At 39.2% G+C, this 25,052-nt stretch overlaps 1 protein-coding gene across 2 annotated transcripts in view; it reads right to left on the bottom strand.

Moving 5' to 3' along the window:
• Positions 1-3,037: 3,037 nt before the first annotated feature.
• HMGA2 (high mobility group AT-hook 2) overlaps positions 3,038-25,052 on the bottom strand; it is a 141,325-nt gene continuing 119,310 nt past the window's right edge. Inside the window, exons 4-5 of one of the 2 annotated variants that reach the window (XM_004053509.5) lie at positions 17,868-17,900; positions 3,038-6,018 (exon numbers count right to left, since the gene is read on the bottom strand). In XM_004053509.5, the coding sequence (XP_004053557.1) occupies positions 5,971-6,018; positions 17,868-17,900 (81 nt within the window). In that variant the 3' untranslated portion in view covers positions 3,038-5,970. Of the gene's footprint in view, positions 6,019-16,739; positions 16,923-17,867; positions 17,901-25,052 lie in introns of those variants that run through there. The other variant, XM_019037784.4, reaches the window with a different exon arrangement.

The raw sequence follows: 25,052 nt of genomic DNA, 5'->3' as shown, positions 1-25,052 counted from the left end.
GAGTTGTTGGCTGTGCCATTGTAACAGGCAGCTGCTATCCTTCCTGTCTCCTGTATCTGTTTTCCCTTCTCCTGGATGTGGGCTTGGGCTTGTCTTTGGGGAGTCTCTCATTTCATAGTTCACTTGGGGCTGGGCCTCCTCTCTTCCCTCCCTCTCACTTACTGAGGTCCGCCTTTATGGACTGGCTCTGGGGACAGACATGTGACCCACATCTGATCTAACCAATCACTGTTTTCTCCCCACTCCCACCCACTTCTGGCCAGAATGATTTTATAGTGATTGGCCTGAGATCCAAATTGGCCCAACAGTATTCAACTCCAAGATTTTGTTAGAAATATTGGAAAAAAATAAGGATCTTTCTTCAGAGTTTGCTAGACCAAGACGATGTGGGTCTGGGGCTTCCAGCAGCTACGCTGTCATCACTAGAAGATAACCTATCCAAGAATGGAGGCAAGATAGAGAAAAGCTGAACTATAGGTTATACACAGACTATAGTTCTGGCCACATCCTTGGGTCCCTGGATCAAGCCATACCTAAAGATCCACATCCTGGACTTCCTAGTTTATCAGCTACTACATATTTTGTTTTGTTTTGTTTGGCTTAAGCCATTCTGCATTGGGTTTATGTCTTGTGCAACTGAAGGGATCCTGGCTAACACAGCCATTCATTTCTAGGGCAGGAGCTGCTAGCCTGCACTAGACTAAACTATCTGCATTTTAATATCAACTTTGTCTTTGTTTCATTGCATCCCTTGGAGCATTGCCACTTAAATGGCAGCTCCTGTTCCTTAGGTTCCTCTAAAACCTGGCCAATGTGCCCAGCGGAACAGCAGACATCAGTCAGAGATCTGACTTAGGAGGACATTAACGCTTTTGAGATCTCCAGGATTTGGGGAGAACATGGCAGTGTGTTAAAGGGCTCCTCTTTTCTCCAAACTCTCTAGATTCTCAGCAGCAGCACACTACTAGAGCTAGATCTGTGTCTACCATTTTCCTCACATAGCAAGTTTCTTTCAAGGTAGATACCCCACAGTCTGGGTTCTGGCAGTGCAGCATTCTCAAATGTTGCTATTTCACATCCTCAAGAATGTATGCTTAAACTAGGACTAAGGAAGCCACAGGACAAGCAATTTCCAAGAGAGAGAAAATAGGTAATTGAATAGAAGAAAGGGAGATGGGACTAACAGGTCACAAGGGGTCAACCTTAGGGTTGGTGGCAGTACAGGGGAAGAATTTAGGGCCCTGGGAAGGCTGAGATGGGCTTACTCATGGAGTGGAGGCAGATCACCAAGGTGTTGAGTTAGGCTCAAAGGCAAAAACAAGAACCTAACTATTGCAAACTAGGTACAAAGTGGAGTATTGCTCACTGACATGAGGCATTTTCCCATGGGCCGCAACTGGGTCTTGGTATGAGAGTGGAACCAAGGCATGACTGGCTTAGCTTGGGTGGAGTCCCAAATACAGAGGCTGAGGATGGAGGAGAGAGGGTCATATCTGCAGCCATTTCCCTCCTACTTCAGAAGAAAAATTGCCAAGTTTTACAGATGGCTGAACTCAGACTAGGGGTGTAGACCCCTGTTGTTGCCTTTTGACCCCCCCGGTTGTTATCTGAATTATGTATTTCAAAAAAATTTTGATTCTTTTCAACTTTTCGTCCACTTTTAGGCCAGAATTCCTAGATCTGAAGAGTAATTGCTCAAGAATGAACTTACCTAACTCTAGAAATTAGTCTTGCTCAATAAAAAGTAATTTCACAGAAATAAAACTAACTTGAAAAGAAGAGCATCAAATCTGCCATCTTCTCTCTGCTCTTGGGCTTTTTTTTTTTAATTTGAGAAACAGAGTTTTGCTGTGTTGCTCAGACTGAAGTGCAGTGGCTATTCAGAGGTGTGATCACAGTGTACTGCAGCCTCCAACTCCTGGACTCAAGTGACTCTCCTGCTTTAGCCTCCTGAGTAGCTGAAACTATAGGAGTGCACCACTGTGCTGGTCTTGGGCTTCTTATGTTTCACTTCTCTGAAGTTTTGTTACAGTTGGAGTTTGCATCATATGCCTCCTAGCTGGATGGTATTCATTCCTAAATTCTATTTTTGTTTCTGCCTAGACTCCTAAATCACTTACTATTCCTGAATTCACCAGAGAGTTGAGCATCCTCAGCCCATTAAAAGATACAAACCCTCCCCACGCTCCCGTGTGAAATGCTACATTGGTTGAAACTCATTCTCCCTCTCTGATGGTGACCATAAAGGCTTTTTGTGAGAGGGCCTGTGATTTGTCCTTGGTATTGGCAGGGGCTTCAGGATGCAGCCACTTTTCAGGACAACTCAGTAAGGTACTCACAGAATATTGGCTGTGAGAATAAGTGAATGAATTCAGGAATGAAATAATACATTTAACAAATTTCCTGACAGTGGATGTCTTAAAATTGGCAAGCTTTTCCTAGAAACAAATTTCTCCTTCTAAGAAGCTAAATGAAGAAAATTTGAGTAACAACGGTGATAGTAAAAACCAAAAGTTTTAGCTTTTTAAAAATCCCGGATTTATTCATAATTAGCAACTTAAGTGTCAAGTTGACCTTGAACTTGGTAGAATCATTCTGACTCTGCTAGTAGTTTTTAGAGTTAAAAGGCTCCTATCTAGGAGACTCTTCGTGGCTTTCATTTCCTATTCTTTTCATCAAACTTCCGGATCTCTTTCCAATGTTACTTCAAAGACGACTAGTGCATTAGTTACTTCCCTTACAAACTTTGTAGATGCTAGCCTGAAGTAAAAATTCTGTAGTTTGGAGCTACAGCTTGTTCTTCATGTTTCTTCTAAGATTGTCTCTGTAGAATTAAATGTCAAAATCTGAAAGGCGAGCTCAGGGCAGTTGATTGAAGGAGTATGATATGTAAAACACACTTTATGTACATGTGTGCCAAGATGTGTGCAAGGGGTGCAACAAAATGACTTGTGAGTGTCTCCCTCCTTGATCTGTTTTGACCAAACTTTATTACTCATTTAATGGAACTGTAACAAAGAGCAGGAATCAAAACACATGGGGATCACAGAGGCTGTTATGTTTATTGTGCAGAACAGACAGTGATAATCCACTAGAGAAATATTTTCAACAAGCAAGCGATTCAAAGTACAATCATAGACAGCAATTCTACATAAAGAACAAAGAATAAAGTTAGAAGACACTCAAAGGAACAGGGAGAAAGTCAACTGCAGTTAAACGTCTTGATACTTTTCTCCTGCAAACATACCTAACTTGCAGAAATGGTAGAAAAGTTAAATGTCCAGTCTTATTTAGCTGGGACCAACAACAGCAAAGAACAGTCCTATAAAATTTATCTCCCACAAAAATAAACTATATATATAAAAATTTTATGATGTTCTTACTGTTCCATTGGCCACAACCTTTTTTTTTCAGTATGAAAAATGAGGTATACTGGGACTTAAGAGGTAGTAGTGTGTTTTGATTGTACAACATACAGGAAATAAAAGTGTAACTTTACCAGAGATGGAAATCACTCGGTGCACCATGTTTGGCCAACATGAGCAATTGCTTCAATTTTATGAGCTGGCCAATGAGGTTTCTAAAAGGCCCATCCAAAGATATGGAATGCGACTTTTATTTTTATGAGCCACTGTTTATTTGCTTATTTAATGCACAGTTAACAGTAATGTTGAGTTTTAATTCTCTCCATAGCTCCTTTGGTGATTCACAACAGTGAGCGATCTGCCAGTCTCAGAGAGGTATGTGGCCTTTGAAACTACCTCCCTGAAGCAGCTGGAAGAGAGATGGTTTTGAGTTTCATTTGGCTTCAGTACTAAAAGCCATACTGACAAAAGCCGTCATGAGAAACTACCTCCTGGCCCAGTTGATAATACCATGTTAAAAAGTCAGCACACTCACTAGGAGAGAAAGGCATAAAAACTCTACATAAGAAGTGTTTAAAATAAATCTGGTTGAGACATATTACAAAAATCACATTTGTGTAAAATACATGAAAATATCTGTCAAGCATTTTCTTATATTCAACTAATCTTAAAAACACATATTTTTGATTGCATTATGCAAAAGCAGGGCTTGTTGCATCTCACCTACAAAGCTTCAAGTTTCTTTGAAGGTTGGCTTTTATTTTATTTATTATTTACTTATTTTGCAAAAGTATGTAAAAACGTGTTCCTTTCTATCAAATGTCTTTTACAAAAATAGTTTTGACTAGGGATAGCTGCAGTTTGAACTATTTCAAACATTGAAAAAACAAATGAATGCTGCAAGTAACAAGTTCATTCCTTTTGAAGTCTGGAGGTAGGTCTTTGCAAGTCAATTAGTCCATTTCCTTAAACAATTCATTTGAGGTACAGACTTGGAGGGTAATATTTAAATATTACAGTCAAATCTTGTGTGATGTGTAGTGTGACTGAGGAAAATTATCCTTAAGAACCTAGGAGCGACTTGGTTAAAAAATTTTCAAGTTAATGTAGAAATCTAGCAGAGAAGCTGAAACAAGTATTTTAAAAATTTTTAATTAAAAAAACATAGAAAAATACATAGTCATGCTGAAACACAGTAAGGAGATTGCTTCTTTAACTGTAATTAAGTGTACAAAAAGAACTGCAGATGATTAGAATCACCTACCCAGTAAGTTTTTTTCTTGCATTGCTTGTGTATAGCAGCATGTAATAAGTACTAGACTGTAAATTCATTGTAACATTCAGAGGTAGTATTGAGTAGTGGGGATATATTGCATCTCTGGCTAAAAGTGCAGTTTGAATGAAGAGATGGTGAACTCAAGCCGAAGAAAAGCACCTCGGTCAACCATCTTATGTCAAAACGTATTACTTGAAGTAACACATATGCTTAATTTGAGGTAAGTGGTATTCAGGTCTTTCATGGAAACTGATACACAATGAAAAGAGAGAGGGAGAGGAAGAGAGAGAGAGAAAGACACAGAGAGAGATTGCCCCCTTTTTTTTTTTTTTGCTTTTTAAATTGATGTATAACTATAGCAAAAGAAATTTAGATTTCGCTCCTCCCACCTCATAATTAGGTGAGTTCATCATGCATTATTCTGTTGTACCTTTTCATTAAATTACAAAGAGGATAATTTTACTTGTCTAGTTTCCTTAAATGCTCTGAGGCTGACAAGTGTTATTTATTGCTAAATGGCATTTTGGCTCTGTAGGAAGTAGATTTCCTGAAAATGAAGTGTTGTCCTGAAAACAAGTGCTGTGAGTAACTTTATTACTCCTGCTGATATGTGTGATATCCATAAATAGAAGAGTTGGCAATATTTGTTTGCTTACTTCCCTTTTTGAAAAATGAACATAACCTTTTCTAGTTTGTTAGCTGAATGAAAGGATACATCAGCATTTCGTCTCATTTAGAAATAAAAAGTTAAAAATCATCAAGTAAGTGTCTACAAGATTATACGAAAAAGAGAAAGTAGTATCTAGTCCTTATCTTTGGTGTTCTAAACAGAGGATTCACTACAGGGAGTGGGTTGGGGTGGTATTTGAGGTGTACACAGTGTTACACACCGCGTTCTTCCTATATGAATGCCCGACGTCACAAGTGTGACACGTTTCTTGTTTGCATGCAGTGCAGTGATTGACTAAACCCAATTCGGTTTTTCTCACCCGCCCACTCTTGCTTATCAGATCAACAAACTATTAGTAGGTTAAGAAAAAAGAAAACAGTAATTAAAAGTTGCATTGTTAAGCTGTGTCCCCTGTGTTTACAGCAGTTTTTCACTAAACCTGGGACTGTGAAGGGATTACAAAGAAGGTGATTAATATAGTCCTTTTTAAGGTTATGTGATTTCTCCCCACCCCACCCCCACCCTCCCCCACCCCACCCCACCCCACCCCAGATGAAAGTGGAAAGACCATGGCAATACAGAATAAGTGGTCACTGCAGTGTCTTCTCCCTTCAAAAGATCCAACTGCTGCTGAGGTAGAAATCGAACGTTGGCGCCCCCTAGTCCTCTTCGGCAGACTCTTGTGAGGATGTCTCTTCAGTTTCCTCCTGGAACACACAAAGGGCACAGCCATGACGCTCAATCGTTATACTGTGTGGGCTGCTCTTGCCAACAGTGCAGAGGTAACCTGTTTCCACAGCACATTATGCTTGCCTCAAAAGAGGATGACGATGACTGGCGAGCCCTCATTCCCAGGGCTTCTTAAACCGTAATTGAGGAATCAAGGTGTTGTTTTTTCCCAGAGCGGTCATTAGCCACTGTTGACTTAAGGCTTGACATCATGGCGGCTGGTCAGCAAATTCAATTGTTTGCTGTCCAGAGAATGTCAGGGCAATGCACGCTTACTCACCAATTAGAAAAAAAATAGGAATGGATAAATTTTTCCCGACAGCATGCCATTCATTAGTTTTAAAAACCGGCAAACAAGAAAAATAGAGTTAGGGGGATCCTTTCTTAAGGTATAAATGAACCCACCCTCCAGATACTGGTAATAATAGCTGGTATTTTTAGAGTGCTTACCAAATGCTTAGGCACCTTCTGTTAATATTCCTGTTTTACATCTGAGAAAACCAAGGCACAGACAAGTAATGTGCCCAAAATTACAGGGTGTGTGGGACCAGGATTTGGGTCGGGTTGGTACTGGTGCCAACACCTGTGTGTGACCCCTACACCATTGTGCAGAGGCAGTGTGAGAGCAGGGGCAGAGCTGACAACGAGCCTTCCCAAATCCATTTCCTCCCCCTTGTATTTATTAAAGCACATTTTGAGACAGTGACCCAAGTTCGGCGTAACTGCTCAATCTCAATACTAATCCGCATCGACCAAACATTTGATGGTGGGCTAGCCAAGCAGAGAAAATCTAATATATATGTTTTTGCAAGGCCCCCTCTTCATATAAATCTAACTCCTCCTTCCCTTTCCCTTTTTCTGATTCCTTATGGCTCTGGAATTTGTTGGGGTTTCTGCGAGCCGGCTTGAGCCGCAAAGTTCTCTTTCCTTTTGCTTATTTAACAAATGTGCAGTACCTTTCAGGACATGGGTGGTAAAGCGGAGACAATAAACATTTCCGATAAAAGCGTCGTTAGTGAGAGGATGATTTTTATCAAATGCTGCACATTGTCTCATAAGACGGCATGTGAAAAAGATCTGGCGGAAGAGGTAAACATTTACTCCTGCAGCAGACCGAGCCCCTTTAAGAATGGCCAGCTTAAAACAGCTTATAACAGTCTTCATACTTTAATAGATTTGATTTTCCACATGGCTTCATTTTGTCTGGGTGGCTAACCGACACAATTTATACCTCTCTTCCTTTCCCAGGTCACTACAGTACACCATTCAGTAAAGCATGCCTTAAAGCTTGTCTGCATTATATGACCAAACTTCCATTCATTAGTGTTTGAAACACTTCAGCTGTGAAGGGGCTCCTAAATGCTACCATGTGTGACGCTTTTGCGTAAAAGCAGCAAATGGGAGAAAAAAACCCCACGTGAACTGGCACTCACACATTCACATGAATGCACACACACACACATACACACACACACACACACACACACACACACACACACACACACTATCCTGGGCTTTAATCACAGGCCACTGCATACTTCAAACCCTTTGCAAAAGGTTTCAAATATTCTCTTTCCCCCCGAAGACTGAGCGAGCTGTAAATCCTGGGAATAAACACACATACAAATGAATGGATTACAGCTTGAAAAATATAACCACGGCAGCATCAAGTCATGAGATTTCACACCGGTTTTGTTTAGTCTGCTTTGGGTTTTGTGGGAAAAGTGGAACGTATGAGGCTACCTCCCCTTTAACTCCCAACCCCCAAACTGTGGGCTTCACATATTTAAGCAGCAGGTTTATACCTCTTGACTAGGCAACAGGCCATGACCCTGAGATTCTCTGTGGAGCCCTGGCCACAAAGGAGGATGTAGCACGATCAAAGCCATGGGCAGACGAAAGAGAGACGAGCCAAAGATCAGCTGCCCTGTGACCCTGTCCTTTCACTTAATATTTAAATTCCAGAAAGTCACTAAGCTGTTAGGCAGATACACACCTCGTTTGTCCCCAGATGATTCACTTCTCATTCTGACATGAGGTGTGGACTTAGGTGACTACTCTGAAACAGACCACGGCATAAAAGCCAGCAAGTATATTTTATTCCTTCTTACGGTTGAAAAATTAATAGAACTCAGTCAAGCTGGCAAACCTCCTGGATTGAGCTGTAATTATTCAATTTCTAACTGTTTGATTTTTCTATACTATCCGGAAACCAAGGTACTTTCAAATCCGGAAGGAAACAGAATTTTCAGGCCATGAACTTAACAAAGACCTTGTACTAGATGGAATGTGATCAGCTTTTCAAAACATTCCCAGAAACTTTGCTTGATGTGAGCTGCTGAAACTCCTGAATTCCAACCCTTTAGACACAATTCAGATGAAAATGGTGGTAGGTCATATTGTTTCCTTAACTGTCCTTAAGACAATGTGGATAAGACAATGTGGATAGTTGTTTTATTAATGTATCTTTCTGCTGACCTTGGAATTCTACTAGTAACTATCAGTTAGTACTGGGAACGTGACTAGGATGTCAGAGGGTGGAAGTCTCACTTCATTAAAGGTTTGGAGGCAATGTGGCTCTCACATGCTCAGAATGATGGTTTTCTCAAATGTCTAGTTAGTGGAGAGCTCTCTCTTCTTGGCATAGCCCTGGCTGGCCACCCTTCAAAGGAAGGAATGGTTCCCAAAGGGTTGATGTGGTGGGGCAGGTGGCTCTTCCCACCTCTGCAAACCTCAGCTCTCACCTTCCCAGTGACTTGGTCTTTGGTTACATGTGCGGATTCTGTACGACAAGTGTGCATTCAATGAAGAGAAGAAAAATCCTCCCTGTCAGGAATGAGGTTGGAAAACCCATTCTCAGCTCCCCTAAGTGTCATAGTTTGGCCAGACTTAACACAGGGTGCTTCTGTGGTGCAAAGAGGGAACAGAAACAGGTGACATGGAGAATAAGCAGCTGGCTCCGACATCCCCAAAGAGTCCTGTTTCTGTAACTGAGGAGTTGGTAGGGACCCCTGAGCTTCGATCATCTTTAATAACTTAAAAGACATGGCTGGGGCCAGGTATGGTGGCTTACGCCTGTAATCCCAGCACTTTGGGAGGCCTAGGCAGGCGGATCACGAGGTCAGGAGATCGAGACCATCCTGGCTAACACGGTGAAACCCCATCTCTACTAAAAATACAAAAAATTAGCCAGGCGTGGTGGCGGGCACCTGCAGTCCCAGCTACTTGAGAGGCTGCGGAAGGAGAATGCTGTGAACCCGGGAAGCAGAGCTTGCAGTGAGCCGAGATGGTGCCACTGCACTCCAGCCTGGGCGACAGAGCAAGACTCCGTCTCAAATAAAAAGAAAAAAAAAGAAAAAAAGACATGGCCATGTGTTATAGACAATAGCTTTTCCCTTGACACGTTTTTAAAAAATTGCTTCTCATTTGTCACCTAATGGTCAAAGGACCTTTGAGCTTGTGTAGCTCCCAGGAGGAGCCTTGAAGTAATAACGAGATGAAAACTGTAGCCAAGAGTTGCACACATCTCATTAGGGTCTAGTGGCAGGGTGGGAAGGCTAAACAGCCACTCTTTGGTCAAGAAGGCTTACCCGTTGGAATGGGGCTTCAGGAATGTTCAGATGAAAGGACTTTTCAAAGTGCAAGTGCACGGTGACATTTTTATAAGCACCAGCCACTAAGGCCTCTAAACACCGAAAAGCTCCCAGCCATCATGCAGCTATTTTACAAAGACAAGTGAGGTACCGGGCCGAAACATGTGAGCTTTCTTGGCAGAAAACTGATGAGTGGGGAACAGGGGTGGGCAGAGTTGGAAAACTATATTTTTATTATAACTACTGGAAAAGTGCACTTACTTTGCCTTAGTTTTTCTTTTGTTCATGAAAAAAGGAATTTGATAAATGTAACTCTTTCATTGTTTTAGCTAAGTTTGGAAAAAAACTCCACTAAAACCCAGAAATATAGTTTGCACACATCACTGTTCTTTTAATTTGGTTCAACATGATGCATGTGGTATATATACCTTTGGGTACACTTCTTCTAATAGATTAAAAAGGAGGAGGAAGACAGCCCAATATCCAAACTTAACTCCTAAGGCTGGTGGAATTTTAAAATGTCTTGAGTTTAATCAGACTTACTATACAGGCATGGATGAGGGTGTGTGCTGGAAGAAAGTTCAATATTTAATGCTAAGAGCTGAAGCTCTGGGTTTAATTTCCAGATGCAGACTAAACAGCAGGTCTGCAGTAGAAGAGGCCAGTGAATTCTAAATGGAACCAAGAAATACAAACACAGGGGTGGTGTCACCACGATGCCCTCCTTTGTGTGTGGTACGGAGTGCAAAAATCACAGTCCATGTCAGCTTTAATAAGTCCTTATCTTTTTTTTTTTCTTAACTGCAAAGAATTCTGCAACTCTTCTATTACATGATGTTGCAGGCCAGAAATACATACGTAATTTAAGCTATCTTGCCAATAAACCTACAAATACTTGGTAATCTAGAAAGGGTAGTTATGGCTAAATGGCATTCTTTTTTGTCATCTGTGTATGTTCAACTTCTCAGGAACTCAGAACGACACACTTAGGAGTTTTCCACGTTCATGAGTATCTTGAGTCAGTCCTGTCACAACAGAAATAAAGGGCTCTCTTCAGCAGCAATGACCAGGAACCAGTTTTTCAAGTTCCATCTGTAGCTAAGTGACCGGCAAGACCACAAGGCTGAGTTTTTCTATTTCTCTGTCAGATATTTTCATTTAAAATTTATCGGGACTGTTTAACTTAATGGAAAGTGATTATTTCCTCCAACTAGGAAAACTCTACAGCAGATTTTTAAAAAACATGTTAAATGGAACATATATAAACCATATAACCTGGCAAGAGCAAGGGATTCAGGTGGAAATGCTAGGCAGGAATTATGTTTTTCAAAAGGAGACAATAAGTTGAGATATTGACAGCAATTGTACCTGATCTTGTCTTTATTTTTGCATTATGTATATAAAAACATAGAATTGTTAGGACTTCTTTGTGTGCGTTAGCATCAGCTTAATAAAGTTGGTTTGAAGGTCTTGCTAGGGCATGTTTAATGTAAAGAAGGTTGATCTTGGACCTCACTAATCATAGATGCCAACCACGGCACTAGCAGGTCTCAGTCCCACCGTGTCAGCCCAGTAATGACTATACATGTCTATCTACACTGCAGGGTTGTGTGAGAAATGTGACCACCACTTGGGGAAACCCTGAAAAACAGTAAAAATCCAGTAAGACTATAGTGTGAAGCTGTGATTATTAATGTCAGTTACTCATTCTGTGATTATTTCTTTACCTATGATTCAAGGATAGGTTCTTAAGAAAGAAAAAAACTATTAAAGAAGGTCCCCAGAGGAAAGTAAAATAAAAAATCTTAGATTCCTAAAATGCTCTCCTGCTTTTCTTGTCTGTAGCCTCAACAGAGTTCCATCACTGAAAATACTGCAACAGAAGTAACGCTGGTCTCTGGGATACAATGAATTTCTCCTTTCTGGGATAAAGGGCCATTTTTTAAAAATCTGGAAATGGTAGGCACATTTTTCAAATAGGGAAATCATTTTAGGTATAAACTAATTGCAAGTTTCAGGAGTGATGATTTCTGAGGACTACCGGTTTGATCAGTTTTCCATGCCAGGTTCAATTCTTACTGCAGGAACACTGCATTTAAAAAAATAGCTAAAGAAAGCAAAAGGATTTTTGCATAAACAAAGTATTCAAAAGAAGGGATTTTTTTTTTTTAAATAGAGATGGGGTCTCACTATGTTGCTCAGGCTGGTCTCAAACTCCTGGGCTCAAGGAATACTTCTGCCTGGGCCTCCCAAAGTGCTGGGATAACAGGCATGAGCCACCATGCCCGGCCCAGAAGAAGAAAATTTATTTCAATGTTTCCACAGCTGTTGTGGAATGTTCTTATTTTTATGCAAAGTAGCTTTAAATTATGATTAAAGACTGCTTAAGAGTTATATTCCAGATGTGCTTATTAATGGCATAGACTAGGGAAAACCTTTTCCCTTTGTTTTGTAGATGTGTAAAATTTTGCATAGGTGTTGTATTTGTGGCCAGGGAACAGAACATTTGTGGATTTTAATCATTATTGCACCAAACATTTTTCATTATCCTGAGTTATGACTTTTGAGTAAGATTATAAAAATATCAATAACAGTAAGTTAACAATTTCTCTGTAGACATTTGAGTGTCCAGCAAACATTTCCTGAATGTAAGTGTCTGAGGCAATGCAACATATTTCTATGCAACCATTAAGGATTTTCTTAGAAAGACCAGGTTTTAAAGCCAATTGCTATTTGTTCCACATTAATTTGGGTCAGCAAGTTTGGAGAGTAAGAAGAAAGATTATATATTGAGTAAATAATTGGTTTTTATCCAGTACACATCAAAATGTAGAGGAAAATTCTGCAATATGAAGAGGAAATGCAGGCAGCCACTGCCATTTTGTTTTGAGCCTAATCCACAGACTTCCCCACACAGAAACAGTCATACTTAAAAAAAAAACTCTCACAGCAAATTTGTCAAGTCCAGAAACACTAAATTTTGCTTTTTGGAGTTTTATAAGTTGCCCTAAATTGAGTGATGTTCTTTCACTTCTGTTAGAAGTTGTCATCTCTATAAAACATTTCCTGCCAAGAACCGCTGACTTCATCCTGCCAATATTCCTGTATTACAACTGTTAGCTAAGCTAATTACTTCATCTGTTTACAGTTAATAATCATTTTGATACGCTTCCTCTGCCCTCCAATTTCCCTGTGCTTCTATGTCCTTGAGCTACTTTATTAAGGGTTAAACCTTGGTTTCTACTTTGCTCTCTCCTTTTCCCTTGACCTTGGTGATGTCAGAGGTCAGAGGTTAAGTCAAAAAGTATTTCCTATACAACAAAACAGTGCAACTTAGGGCAGCCTTTGATATGATTCTTCATGTTTTGCCAGTTGGTACTAAACATTTACTGGCCCACAAGATGTTTTACTAGCTTGAAAGTGCATAAGCAAGAAAATAAATACATCGGTAATCTTTGTGACTTAGGCAGTATAAATCATTATGCTCCTTGAGTGAGTAGACGAGTGAGTATTTGTAAGTCTGATTTATTATGAACTATTTACTGCACTGGCCAAGGTACCATGTAAAAGACGAGTGTTAGAGTGAGAATGCTTTCCCCTTTCCTCCTTCCCTCTTTGTATGTCTAGACTAAAAGCCCCCAGTAAAAATGCCTTCTTTGAGAACGAGATGCTGACTGCAATCCATCAACTTGCTTGTCCCAAAATGAAATTTCTCATTTTGCTCCAAACAATGTTTAGGTTGTCTGAAATATAAACATCCTTAAAACTGCCCTTGAAGTCTCTGTAAAAACATTCAACATTTTATGTTGAGGGGGAAGAAATCCCGTGATAATCAAGGCTTACTGAGATTTCTTTGCCCGGGTGCACACCACCCACAGAAGATGTTACTCGCAAGTAAAAACTCTTTTTTTGAAACAGAAAGCTTTGTTTCCAGTCTTTTAGAAACTGAAAACTTTGCAATCCTCTCATTGGGAAATTGAAAAGGAGCAGGTTTATACCTGTCCTAATTGCCAGAGGCATCGTTTGCCAGGGCTGTACAACAATGGGGAAAGTAGATTGAAAGGGTGGAGAGCTGTTAGGATTTTGAAAACCTGTTTTCCCTTTGGGTAGAAGAAAGGTGAAAGAAAAACGTCTGAATTACATTTAGGGAGTCCCTTCAAGTCCCAGATTAAAGCCTTAAAAGGGAAATAGCAATAAACGATCAAATACCTGATAAATTAGTGAAACTTTTTTAGACATCTCAGTTGGAGAGAGACTTATTTTTATCAAAGTAAAAACTTGAGTAACAAAGCACCCTCTAATAATAATAATAATCTGGTACTTTTATGGTGTTTCTTTTTTTAAAAAAAGAAAAAGAAAAACCTACCACCATTTCCTACTGAAGAATGTAATTCATATGACTGAGAATTCAACTGCTCAAATTGCTAAAAAACGAGCTGCTTTCTATTTCTTTCTTTCTTTCTTTTGAGATGGAGTCTCGCTGTCACCCAGGCTGGGGTGCAGTGGCACAATCTCTGCTCACGGCAACCCTCCCCCGCCAACCAGGTTCAAGTGATTCTCCTGCCTCAGCCTCCCGAGTAGCTGGGATTATAGATGGCCGCCGCCACGCCCGGCTAATTTTTGTGTATTTAGTAGAGACGGGGCTTCACCATGTTGGCCAGGCTGGTCTCGAACTCCTGACCTCCCAAAGTGTTGGGATTACAGGCGTGAGCCACCGCACCCAGCCTCATTTCTATTTATTTCTAATTAGCTGATTTCAATTTATTGTTTATCACTTGAATTGGAAATATAGTAATTTTGTAAGCTGTTTTCATTGGTTTTGGAATTTTAGAAAAAAGTTAACGTACATATCACAGATTTTCCCCTTTAGATTTTTAAGAGACTATTAACTCTCCCATTAGGATTATGGGACACACTTGATGTTTGCAGCTGATGACACCTGGTGGATTTCCCAAACACAAACCCCTGCAACAGGGTGGTCCTTCACTTTTCATTTCTCTCTAGATGCATGTACTTGTATACACAAACACAAGTGCGTATGCAGGTGCTGAGATTTATCATAATTCTGAATTTGTCTCCTCAGAATAACTCTGCTGCTTTGTACCCCAGGTTCAACAAGGGCCATTCTTGAAGTTCTGAGGAGACTTCAGCATTGGGCAGTATGAGGATATTTCACCACAGAGCCTTTGTAATTCTGTAAATGTGTGACATAAATGCTAGGAAGATGATTCTGAATGCTTTAGCCCTAACGGTAGGATGGAGCAATTACTAGAAAATTTCCTCCAGCTAAAAAATTCCTGCCTTAAAAAGCATTCAGTGAAAACACTTGACGTCAAAGAGGAAGTACTTTGGAATAAATAAGGATTCTAGAATTTTTGAGACTATAAATCTCTGGAAATGAAAAACTTAACAGTCAAAAATAAGCCAGAATGTAATAATGCTACCTGGAATTTATATAATTATGAATCTCTTGTAATGTTCTTGGGAGTAAGGGAAAAGGCATTATTATTATCCCATTTCCTAGATGGATAAATAGAGCAAAGAGAAATTAATTAGCCCAGTGATGGGGCCAGAAAGAAAAACGTAGGTCTGTTTACACACCGCTGAGCCCTTTTCTTTAGATGTAAAATATTTAGTTGTGCTAAAATTTTTACCACCTCAAAAGTGATTCTGAATGTAACCCCTCAAAGTGCTGTTGAAGGAAGGATATGAGGCTGAGTTAATCCAGACTGCCACATGGGAAAGCCATCTGGGAGGGTATTTTGAAAGAAACAGATGGAAAAGGAAGAGATTCTTTTGAATGTAGTATAAAATTTACATTATCCTCCACGAACTTTCACGTAGTTTTCATGTTTATATAATTCATCACTGTGTCATTACACAATATAAATTAGGTAGCCCAATGAGCTCATGTTCTTTTTTATAATTCTGAGTCTGAACTCTCCTATAAAGGGCAAATCTGGAACAGGGTCTGTAAGATAGCCAGATTGATCCTTGAAGATCAACTCAATCCACTTGTGGCTTCTTTGAGATTCTGAATTCTCTTGGGAAAAAAAACTGTGATTTCACTTATATTATTTCTTGATGTATTAATGTCCAACTTGCAATCAGTTCTAGCCATATTAATAATCTCCACCTATGATGTATTTGTTCTTGCCTCTCTACCTTTCTATATGCCATTCATCTCATCTGTAATTTCTTTCCCTTAATTTATGTTTCAATTTTCCCTTCTGCAACTCAACAACAACAAAATCAAACAAAACAAGAAAATTCCAGTCTTATCATCCCCTTGATAACCTGAGGCATTCCACTCATTTATCTGTATCCCCCGTGTGTCCCATACACATTGACATTCTGTGGTCATTTGCTCAACAAATGTTCAGACATCTTCTCATGTGTTTTCACGGAGTGTCTTCATCTCTAGTTGCATATTAAACTCACTTAGGGAGTTCATAAAAAATATGATGGATCTCCAGACCAAATAAACAGAATCGCTGAAGGGTGGGGCCATGCTGGGGAGGTAAATGTTTAACTACTTGCTCCTCAGGAAAAAAAAAAGTCCTGATTTGTAGCATTTGTCACTTTCCATGGTGTAAATACTCCCACCATAGTGGATTTCAAGCTACCTACTTGACATCACTGAACACAGAATTCAGAAGAGATGTTCACTATTTGCTCACAAGGGCTGGTTCCAGCATACCACTGGATAGGACACAGGCATATACATATAAATACATTTCTCAGATGCAGTGACTGTTTTTCTTTGTTTGACTCATCTTCCCTATGACACTAAGCACAGGGGCTGAGTCAATATTAACAAACCACATGAAGTGATTAGTCTATAGTTCACAGCCTGTGATGCAAATGTGACCTCTGCCTCATCCTTTGACTCAAATGCACAGAATTATCAATTTACTTTCTCTTGATTTTTGTACAGATAAAGGATGAGAGGCTAAATATATTTGGGTTCTCCTACTTAAAATGTCAAGTTTTTGTTTATATATATATATATTTTTAAATATTGCTTAAAGACGCACAAACACTGGGTCTTTTTAGCACCCCTCTCCCACTCTTAGCTTTTAGGTATGGGAGCAGCAATGAAAATGATTTTTTTCATGGTAACTCTTGTTTTTATTCCACTTAAAGCTCATATGTAATTGTTTGAAGACACTTTCCTTGGATCCTTTCATGTGTTTGGAAGTTTCAATTCTCTTCTAAGTGGCATTTTTAGAGAATAGTAGATATATAAGATTGCCCGGGTGGTCCTTCCCAGGCAAGGCAACATTGACCTAAGAAAACAGGATGCAAGGTAGATTTGTAAAGACTTCTAGGGAAAAAAATTTCATGGATACTTAAAATTACATGAAAGAGTTCTACTTAATTTGATAGCTCATGACACTGCTTACTACTTATTTTAGCAGGTTCATCATGATACCACCTGGATCTCCAATGACTATTTACATACAGAAGGGAAGAGAACAGCAGGACGTTCTTATACTTTAATACTGGCTCACATTATTAGCAATCCTGGTTAATTTATACTTCAGTTTTGTTTTCTTCAAGATATGCTTCCTCAATAAATATGTTTTTTTAATGTTTCTATGTACAGATTATAGTGAGGACAAGGTGCTCCAGGAATATGGGGCAAGAGACGTAGAGCTATTTTCCAATTTGATGTTGCCAAAAACTTCAGAGACTGTGATTCAGTTATTTAAATAAGATCTAACAATGCATCAGTCTGCACGTTAGTATAACTTAATTTCCAAGTATTCTAGCATTCTTTGGAGTGTTTTGGGACCATCAAATATTATGAAATTGTTCAGTGAAGAAATATGTTTCCAGTCATGAATCATTAAATATAAGTCTGGTGTCAAGTCAACAGAATATAGACAGTCAGTTGGAAGGACAAAATTTGATGTTTAAGAATTGGTAAAATATAGGATAAGATTAAATATTTGTTTTACATATGAGGCAATGTAATAAAATAGTTTTATTTTTAAAAGAATTTATATTTGCTTTGTACACTTAAGACCTTACATTTTGCGAGGTTTTCATGGTACAATTGCAGACTATATATTCCTGACTTTGAAGGCTACAGCACATTTTCAGGAATACTGCAAGACGATAACCAAAATTAAGAAAATGCGAAATAAGGTTTAGTTTGGGGACATTTTTCAGTACATATTTCACTTTTTATATTAATTGGGAGAAAAAAATTAATGACTATGTCTTACCTGAGCAGGCTTCTTCTGAACAACTTGTTGTGGCTAAGGAGGAAAAGAAAAAGATATATTTTAAAAGAAAATATACATTATAGAAAAAATTAGGTGTACGTATTTTAAATATAGATACTTGTCTGCAAAGGAAAGAGGAAAGTATAAAGTTCAACTGGTATATCCAATGTTAAAAGTGTTTATACTTGGCCAGGCATGGTGGCTCATGCTTATAATCCCAGCATTTTGGGAGGCAGAGGCAGACGGATGGCTTGAGCCCAGGAGTTCTAGACCAGGCTGGGCAACATGGTGAAACCCTCTCTCTACAAACATACAAAAATTAACAGGGTGTGGTGGCATTGCAACTGTAGTCCCAGCTACTCAGAGGCCTAAATGGAAGGATCACCTGGGCCAAGAGAGGTCAAGGCTGCAGTGAGCCGTGATCATGCCACTGCACTCCAGCCTGGGTGACAGAGCAACACCCTATCTCAAAAAAAAAACAAAAATGTTTATTCATGATCTCTCTATATTAAGGAAATACAACATAGGTTATCTCAGTGAAAACAATTCCAATTCTCAATTAAATTCTGGCATAAAGCCAACTAGCTTGAAAGAAATTTAACTGTTTGATTCACTTTGTTTTTAGCCTATATATCACAAAACTGAGGAGTGAAGGTACCTAATTTGTTAATATTTTATTTTTTTAAAACACCTTCACTGAGACATAATTTACATACCACACAATTCACTCATTTAAAGTATATTTTAGTATATTCAGAGGGTTGTGCAACCATCACCACAGTCTAATTTAGAACACTTTCATCTCCTCTAAAAGAAATCTTGTACCCATTAGTGGTTACTCCCCACTGCCCTCCACGTCCCTAGCCACCTCCCATGCCTAAGTGACCATGAATCTACTTTCTGTCTCTATGAATTTACCTATCTTGACATTTCATGTAAGTGGAATCATACTATATATGTAGAGTCTTTTGTGTGTGGCTTCTTTCACTGGCCTAGGGTTTTCTAGGGTCATCCATGTGGTAGCATCAGCAGTTCATTCCTTTTTATGCTAAATAATATACCCTTGTATGGATGTACCACATTTTACCTATCCATTCATTAGTTGGTGGACATCTGGGGTGTTTCCACCCTTTGGCTATTATGAATAATGCTACTATGAACATTTATATACACGTTTTCATGCGAACATGTTTTCATTCTTGGGTATATACCTGGGAGTGGAATCGCTGGTTCATATTGTAATTCTTTGTTTCACTTTTTGAGGAGCTGCCAGACAGCTTTCTAAAGCAGCTGTACCATTTTACAGTCCGTCCCACCAGCAATGAATCTGGAGTTCCAATTGCTCCGTATACATGCCAATGCTTGTTATTGCCTGTCTTTTTGCTTATAGACATCCAAGTGGGTGTGAAGTTAAACATCATTGCTGTTTCAATTTGAACTTCTCTCACAACTAATGATGTTGAGCATCTTTTCATGTGCTTATTGGCCATTTATATGTCTCCTGGGGAGAAATGTTTATTTAGATCCTTTGCCCATTTAAAAAAATTTGCTATCTCTTCATAACGAAGTTGTAAGAGTTCTCTTAATGTTTTGCATTCAAGTCCCTTATGATTTGCAAATAATTCTGTGAGTTTGTTCAGTTTCTTCATGGTATCATGGGAAGAATATTGTGTTATATTGTGTTATATCTGTATCTATTGTATGTGTAGAGCAAAACTCTCCTCTTTTGAGTGAAACATCCGAGGGAATGTTTTTCTGCCTGCCTAACATTCCAATCAAGTATTAGAAAATACTTGTTATTTCTTTGGCATTATAAAAGATGGATTTGAAGCCTGAGCTTTTCGATGGATTATTTGCTTCCAGTTCTCACTCTCATGTCTGAATATAGGCATGTATTATTCTATCTACACATCACTGAGATTTGTGAGTACACCTGAGGTACTCTGATGTGGATAGCGACATGCTTTCTTGCACCAGTTCTCCCAAATAACAGCACTTAGGATACGTTCACTATTCACTAGCCCCTGTTCATTCATTCTGAGAGCCCTTTCCTCTCAGAGTTCCTCTCAGTGGCACAGTGGTTTATTGCTGGTACATTAAAAATTCCATATAAAAATCATTAGAACTTTTTTTTTTTTAGATGGACAGGATAAAAATAAAATAAATGGCAAGGTACTTTTGCTCAAAGGAAAAGACGTTCTTCCATTTGACTTTAAATCACAGTAAAGATGACGTCATCACAAAAGCCCAAGTTTTGAGATGATGTTTTCTCCAGGGGAAATCGAACTAAGAACGATGAGGACTTCTTGCCTCTTAGGACGCAAAAGCGTGGGCTAATAGAGGATTCATTTCCAAACGGTCATTTGGAAGAAGAGAGCACTCATCTTCCTCCCCTTTTTCCCTGTCGATTACACCTGTACACATGTTTACTCCCAAACCGTTTCAAATCCACATGCATTCTTGCAGGCTGACTGGTTCCTACTGCTCAGAAATCCCCCTCCTTTTTTGGCAGAGGCTCCCGCATTCATGTGACTCCTGCACACTGCAGCTCAATGAAATCCTCTGAAAGAGCTGCCAGCTCACCCAATTTTCCATGAATTAGGTCCTGACACTTCAATGAGGGGAAAGACAATGTCTGAATCTCTGCCAGCCCTGGCTCCCGGCCTAGTCCGTGTCACGGAACTTCTACCAGCTACCCTCAGACACAGCACTTCATACTTTTCAGACCACCAAACAAACAGACCCTTGAATACTTTCAATGTTGGTTGGGGTTATGGCTGCCAGGATGTTTTCCCAGCCTCTGGCACCCAATGGCTCCAGACTGTGCCGAGAAAGTTTTTGTTGTTGTTATTTTGTTTTGTTTTTATTTTTATGAATGGCTTTGGTAGAAAACGCAGACTGAAGCATAATACTACCACCATTCATAAAAAGGGAAAGGAAACAAACTGCTGTCTGGAAAGCTTTTTGGACGCCAAACAAACTGTAAGTCTCTTATCTTCCTTGGGGCATCTCTCGGCTCAGAACTAAGTGTTGATTCTTAGAAACCAGTTGCTCCTCGGGGTTCTTGGCATTAAAAACACGACTGGCCACTAGAGTTTTATAAGACCTTAATAACATCAATGATACATATTAGTCTTCTGTGTTGTTAACAGTAAATTTTCATGCATCTTAATAAATGAATAATATTTTGCACATGCATTTCCTATATAAAAGCTAGAATCCTTTATATTTTTAACATCTGCCCCTTTGTTACTGGGAGGGTCCAGGCCTTACTGTTTTCATTTTCTCACAGGGAAACCAAGGCATAGGGAATTTAAATAATCGTCTGAGATCTTTTTCTAAAACCAGAACAACCCGAGTCTACTGATTCTCTTAATCCCTGATATAATGCTCCGAAGAAACCCAGTCTATTCCTTGAAAAAAAGAAAAAAGAAAAAAGTCAAATCGAGATCCAATCCAGGAGAAGCTGTACTTTCCGGCTTTGATTTTCATCTCCAGATTGTTCAGCAGGGCCTAGTTCTGATTCCTCCAGGTTGCTGATGAAAAGTGAATCCCAGGGGACAAGAGTCAGACCTGCAAAGTCCAGCTGCCTCACCTCACTTGGAGATTCTTCATTATCAGTTGTGGAGGGGCTGAGTCCCTCTTAAATGTGTGTACATCATAATGACTGTTCAGTGAAGAGATAGCAAAGCCTTTCAAGTTGTTTAGACAAATCTGATGATCCAATTCTAAGTGTGCACATAGGGAGTTTATACAATTTAGGCACTTGGTCAACTTGGCATGCAAACCCTTCAATGCATTGAGATTTTGAGTTCGTTATGTTGAGATTATTGCACCTTTCAAAAAGCTTGTAATGAAAATCTTCATTCCATGGTTGCATTGAAACTTCTAAAATACAATGGGGTGAAAGAGAGCTTCCTCCCAGAACAAAACATCAATAGCAGCATTGATAAAATCACCAAAGGACTTTGAAGAAATGTTTTGGATTAATAGATGTTAAAACAAAACTGTGGCCGGGTGTGGTGGCTCATGCCGGTAATCTCAGCACTTTGAGAGGGTTGTTTGAGCTCACGAGTTCGAGACCAGCCTGGGCAACCTAGCAAGACTTCATCTCTATTAAAAATAATTAGCCAGGTATAGTGGTACATGCCTGTACTCCCAGCTACTCGGGCGACTGAGGTGGGAGGATTGCTTGAACCTAGGAGGTTATGGCTGCAGTAAGCTATGATCACACCATTGCACTCCCGCCTGGGTGACAGAGCAAGACTCTGCCTCAAAAAAAAGAAAAAAGTGGTGAGAATTCAAAGACCCCATGAGTTGAACATATCGTGTGAAGCTTAAAAGGGCTCTTTCTAACCACATGGATTTCAGTGAGTAGTTCTCTGCAGTCTAGCCCTTAGAATGGACTAGCTCAGCCACAATTGAAAGTATAATGCTTAAGCAAATAAATATCATTGTTAAAGTATATACAAATAGCTTAGGGTACAACATGCTAAGAAACTGTAGAGGATAAGCAAAAGGAAAGGACATATTTTTGGATTTCTGAGGTCATACAGCAAACGAACATTTCTCCAAATGGAAGAAAAAAAGTTATTGAATTTTTAAAATCCACAGAGTATTTGGATTTTTAAGATTTTGTAGAAGGACACTTGTGTAGGAAATGGTCTGCCATTCCACCTATTTCAGAATAATTAAGAAGTTCCTCAGCCCTCCTAAGAATACACTCTATGGTTCCAGGAAGTCTAGGTATTTTAAAGCTGATACTCAGACAGCTAAGCCACTCCTTCTGGTAGGTATTGAAAGAAAATCCTTGCTAACAAAGGACCCAGACATTAGTAGTTCATTTTAGTACTAATCTAAACATTAAATAAAAAGAGGCTTGAATTGAGCTTACCAACTTAATTTTTTTAAAAAAATTAGGCACAATGTATGGTAAAGCAAGCATGATTATTATGTAGAGGGTCTTAAGTTGACCTTAGAAAGAAAGAAGCCCTTCACATGGCTTTCTGTGCAGATGAGTCTCTGGGTTTAATGTAAGCAGCAGAATTTTAATATAATTAGATCCTTTGCTTCTTGCCAGGCAGTAGTAGGTGATTTTGCCCACTTTGTTTTAAAATCATATGATTTTGTTTTAAAATCATAAGACCATTGTTCAACCAATAGGTACTTCTGTGCCATAGCATAATCTTTTTTCATGTAGATTGTTTTCCATTCTCATAGCGATATAGAATAAGACAGATCTTCTAGCTATTTACTAATAAAGAATGTAAAAACCCTAATTTCTATAAAAATTCCTCAATGAGAGTTACATTTTGGGGGCCTTTCACACCTCACAAAATAGCATCTCACAGGATCATCTGTTATTTAAAATTTTAAGTTAAGTATGGTGTCATATTAAAACTGTTTATGCAAAAGATATTTTGTTTTCAACTTCCAAAAGAGTCCTTTAGATGTAAGCCAGCTCATTGAACTAGTGAGGTTTATGATCATGTTTGTATCCACACAAGTGTAGCCAGTTTTATCTGCCTGAACTGACAGATGAATATATCCCTACCATATAGACAACATTTCAATAAATACATAGAGCTATTACTTAATCACTTCACTGATTTCTAGGCAAAATTGACCGGTTATTTATAGAAAAAATGTTCCAAAATATTGAATAAGTAGACACAGCTCAAATTCTAGACAAGTAATCATCAAATCTCTCTGCAAACACTCCAAATGGCCATGAACCATCAAGGCCAGCAGCAGCCTCGACTTGTGTGGTTGGGCACATTGATGGGAGTAGCTTTTGACTTGTGGTGTGAACAATATCCTTCTTCACCCTTTGTCCAAAGTTATTTAAAGGTTCAAAACACAACCTTTCTCTGTATAGAACATTCACCGAGATCCACTTTCATTTATGTGCTGTGAAATATGCTCTTATCCTCAGAAATTTCACAGTGCTGTCCTGAATATATTTTCTTTGAATTTGACATTTACCTGGCTGAAGGAGGATGACCATTATCAAGAATTTGCCTTTCACGAAATTATGTGATCGACATACTTGTTCATGGCCCTCCAGATTTAGTTTTAAAACTTCAATATTCCAGAATGTCAAGATTTGTGTTTGGGTCACTTTTCAAAAAATGAACTTCAGGCTTTGGAGGCTTTGAATAACTTTTTTTTTTTTTAAAGCATAAGAACCTCCCCCACACCTTTTATGTTAGATCTTATGTGGAACCCTACAACAGAAAGCAGACAAAATGGTATTTCTGAGACTCATTCACGTGGCCTCCACTCCAATCCATCTCTGCCCTCCCAGGATGCCCCTGAGGCCCCTCAACGAAAAACTGGAGCTCCAGGGGAGGTTAAGTAAAAAAAAAAATCTTAGGGCTAAGCATGTTGGCACATGCTTTTAGTCCCAGCTACTTGGGAGACTGAGGCAAGAGGACTCTTGAGTCCAGAAGTTCGAGGCTGCAGTGTGCTATGATCGCACCTGTGAGTAGTCACTGCATTCCAATATGGGCAACATAGCAAGACTCTGACTCTTAAAAAACAAAAATCTCTGATTTCTAGATGCAAACCCTCCTGCAGACCTGTATCACCAGGATAGGTGGAGGCAGAGCATCTTCATAGCATTCACCCCGTGTGACTCATACTATCAGGTTGAGCTAGCTGAACTGGCATTTTTGTAGGTCAAAACCAATCAATTATCAGCAATTTCATATGGTTTAATCCCATACAATCAAGATAAGGTCTTTCTAATTCAGTAAGGGTAATTTTTGTGACTTGTCATTAGGCTGTATTAGCCAACAGATTTTTGTACCTTCTGCGTAGCTTTTTGTACCTTCTGAGATCATGTACTCAATTTTCCTGCTCACTCCTCTCCAGCCTGGATCCTTCCCCTTACACTTATTTTACCAAAGACTGCCAGATTGTGGTGAAAAGAGGGATTGGCCTATACCAGGTGTGGTATTCCAGTTTCTTGCTTATGCTGTGGTTCTTCTTCCAGAGCACCAGGACTGTCTTTGTGGCCATCTGGCTAGATTCTCATACCCACTCCAAATCCACCTGAACTCTACCTCTTCATTGAAACTGGATGACTGAAATAATTTGCACATAACACTTCTCTGTGGCTATCCAAGGAGGGTCTAGAATGAAAACTGTCACTTTGAATTAAATTTAAAATTAATGGTCAAC

The sequence above is a fragment of the Gorilla gorilla genome, chromosome 10 (genome assembly GCF_029281585.2).
Source record: "Gorilla gorilla gorilla isolate KB3781 chromosome 10, NHGRI_mGorGor1-v2.1_pri, whole genome shotgun sequence".
Classification (NCBI taxonomy): Eukaryota; Metazoa; Chordata; class Mammalia; order Primates; family Hominidae; genus Gorilla; species Gorilla gorilla.
Note: the sequence above shows the minus strand (reverse complement) of the source record. Positions and strands in the feature narration are given on the sequence as shown.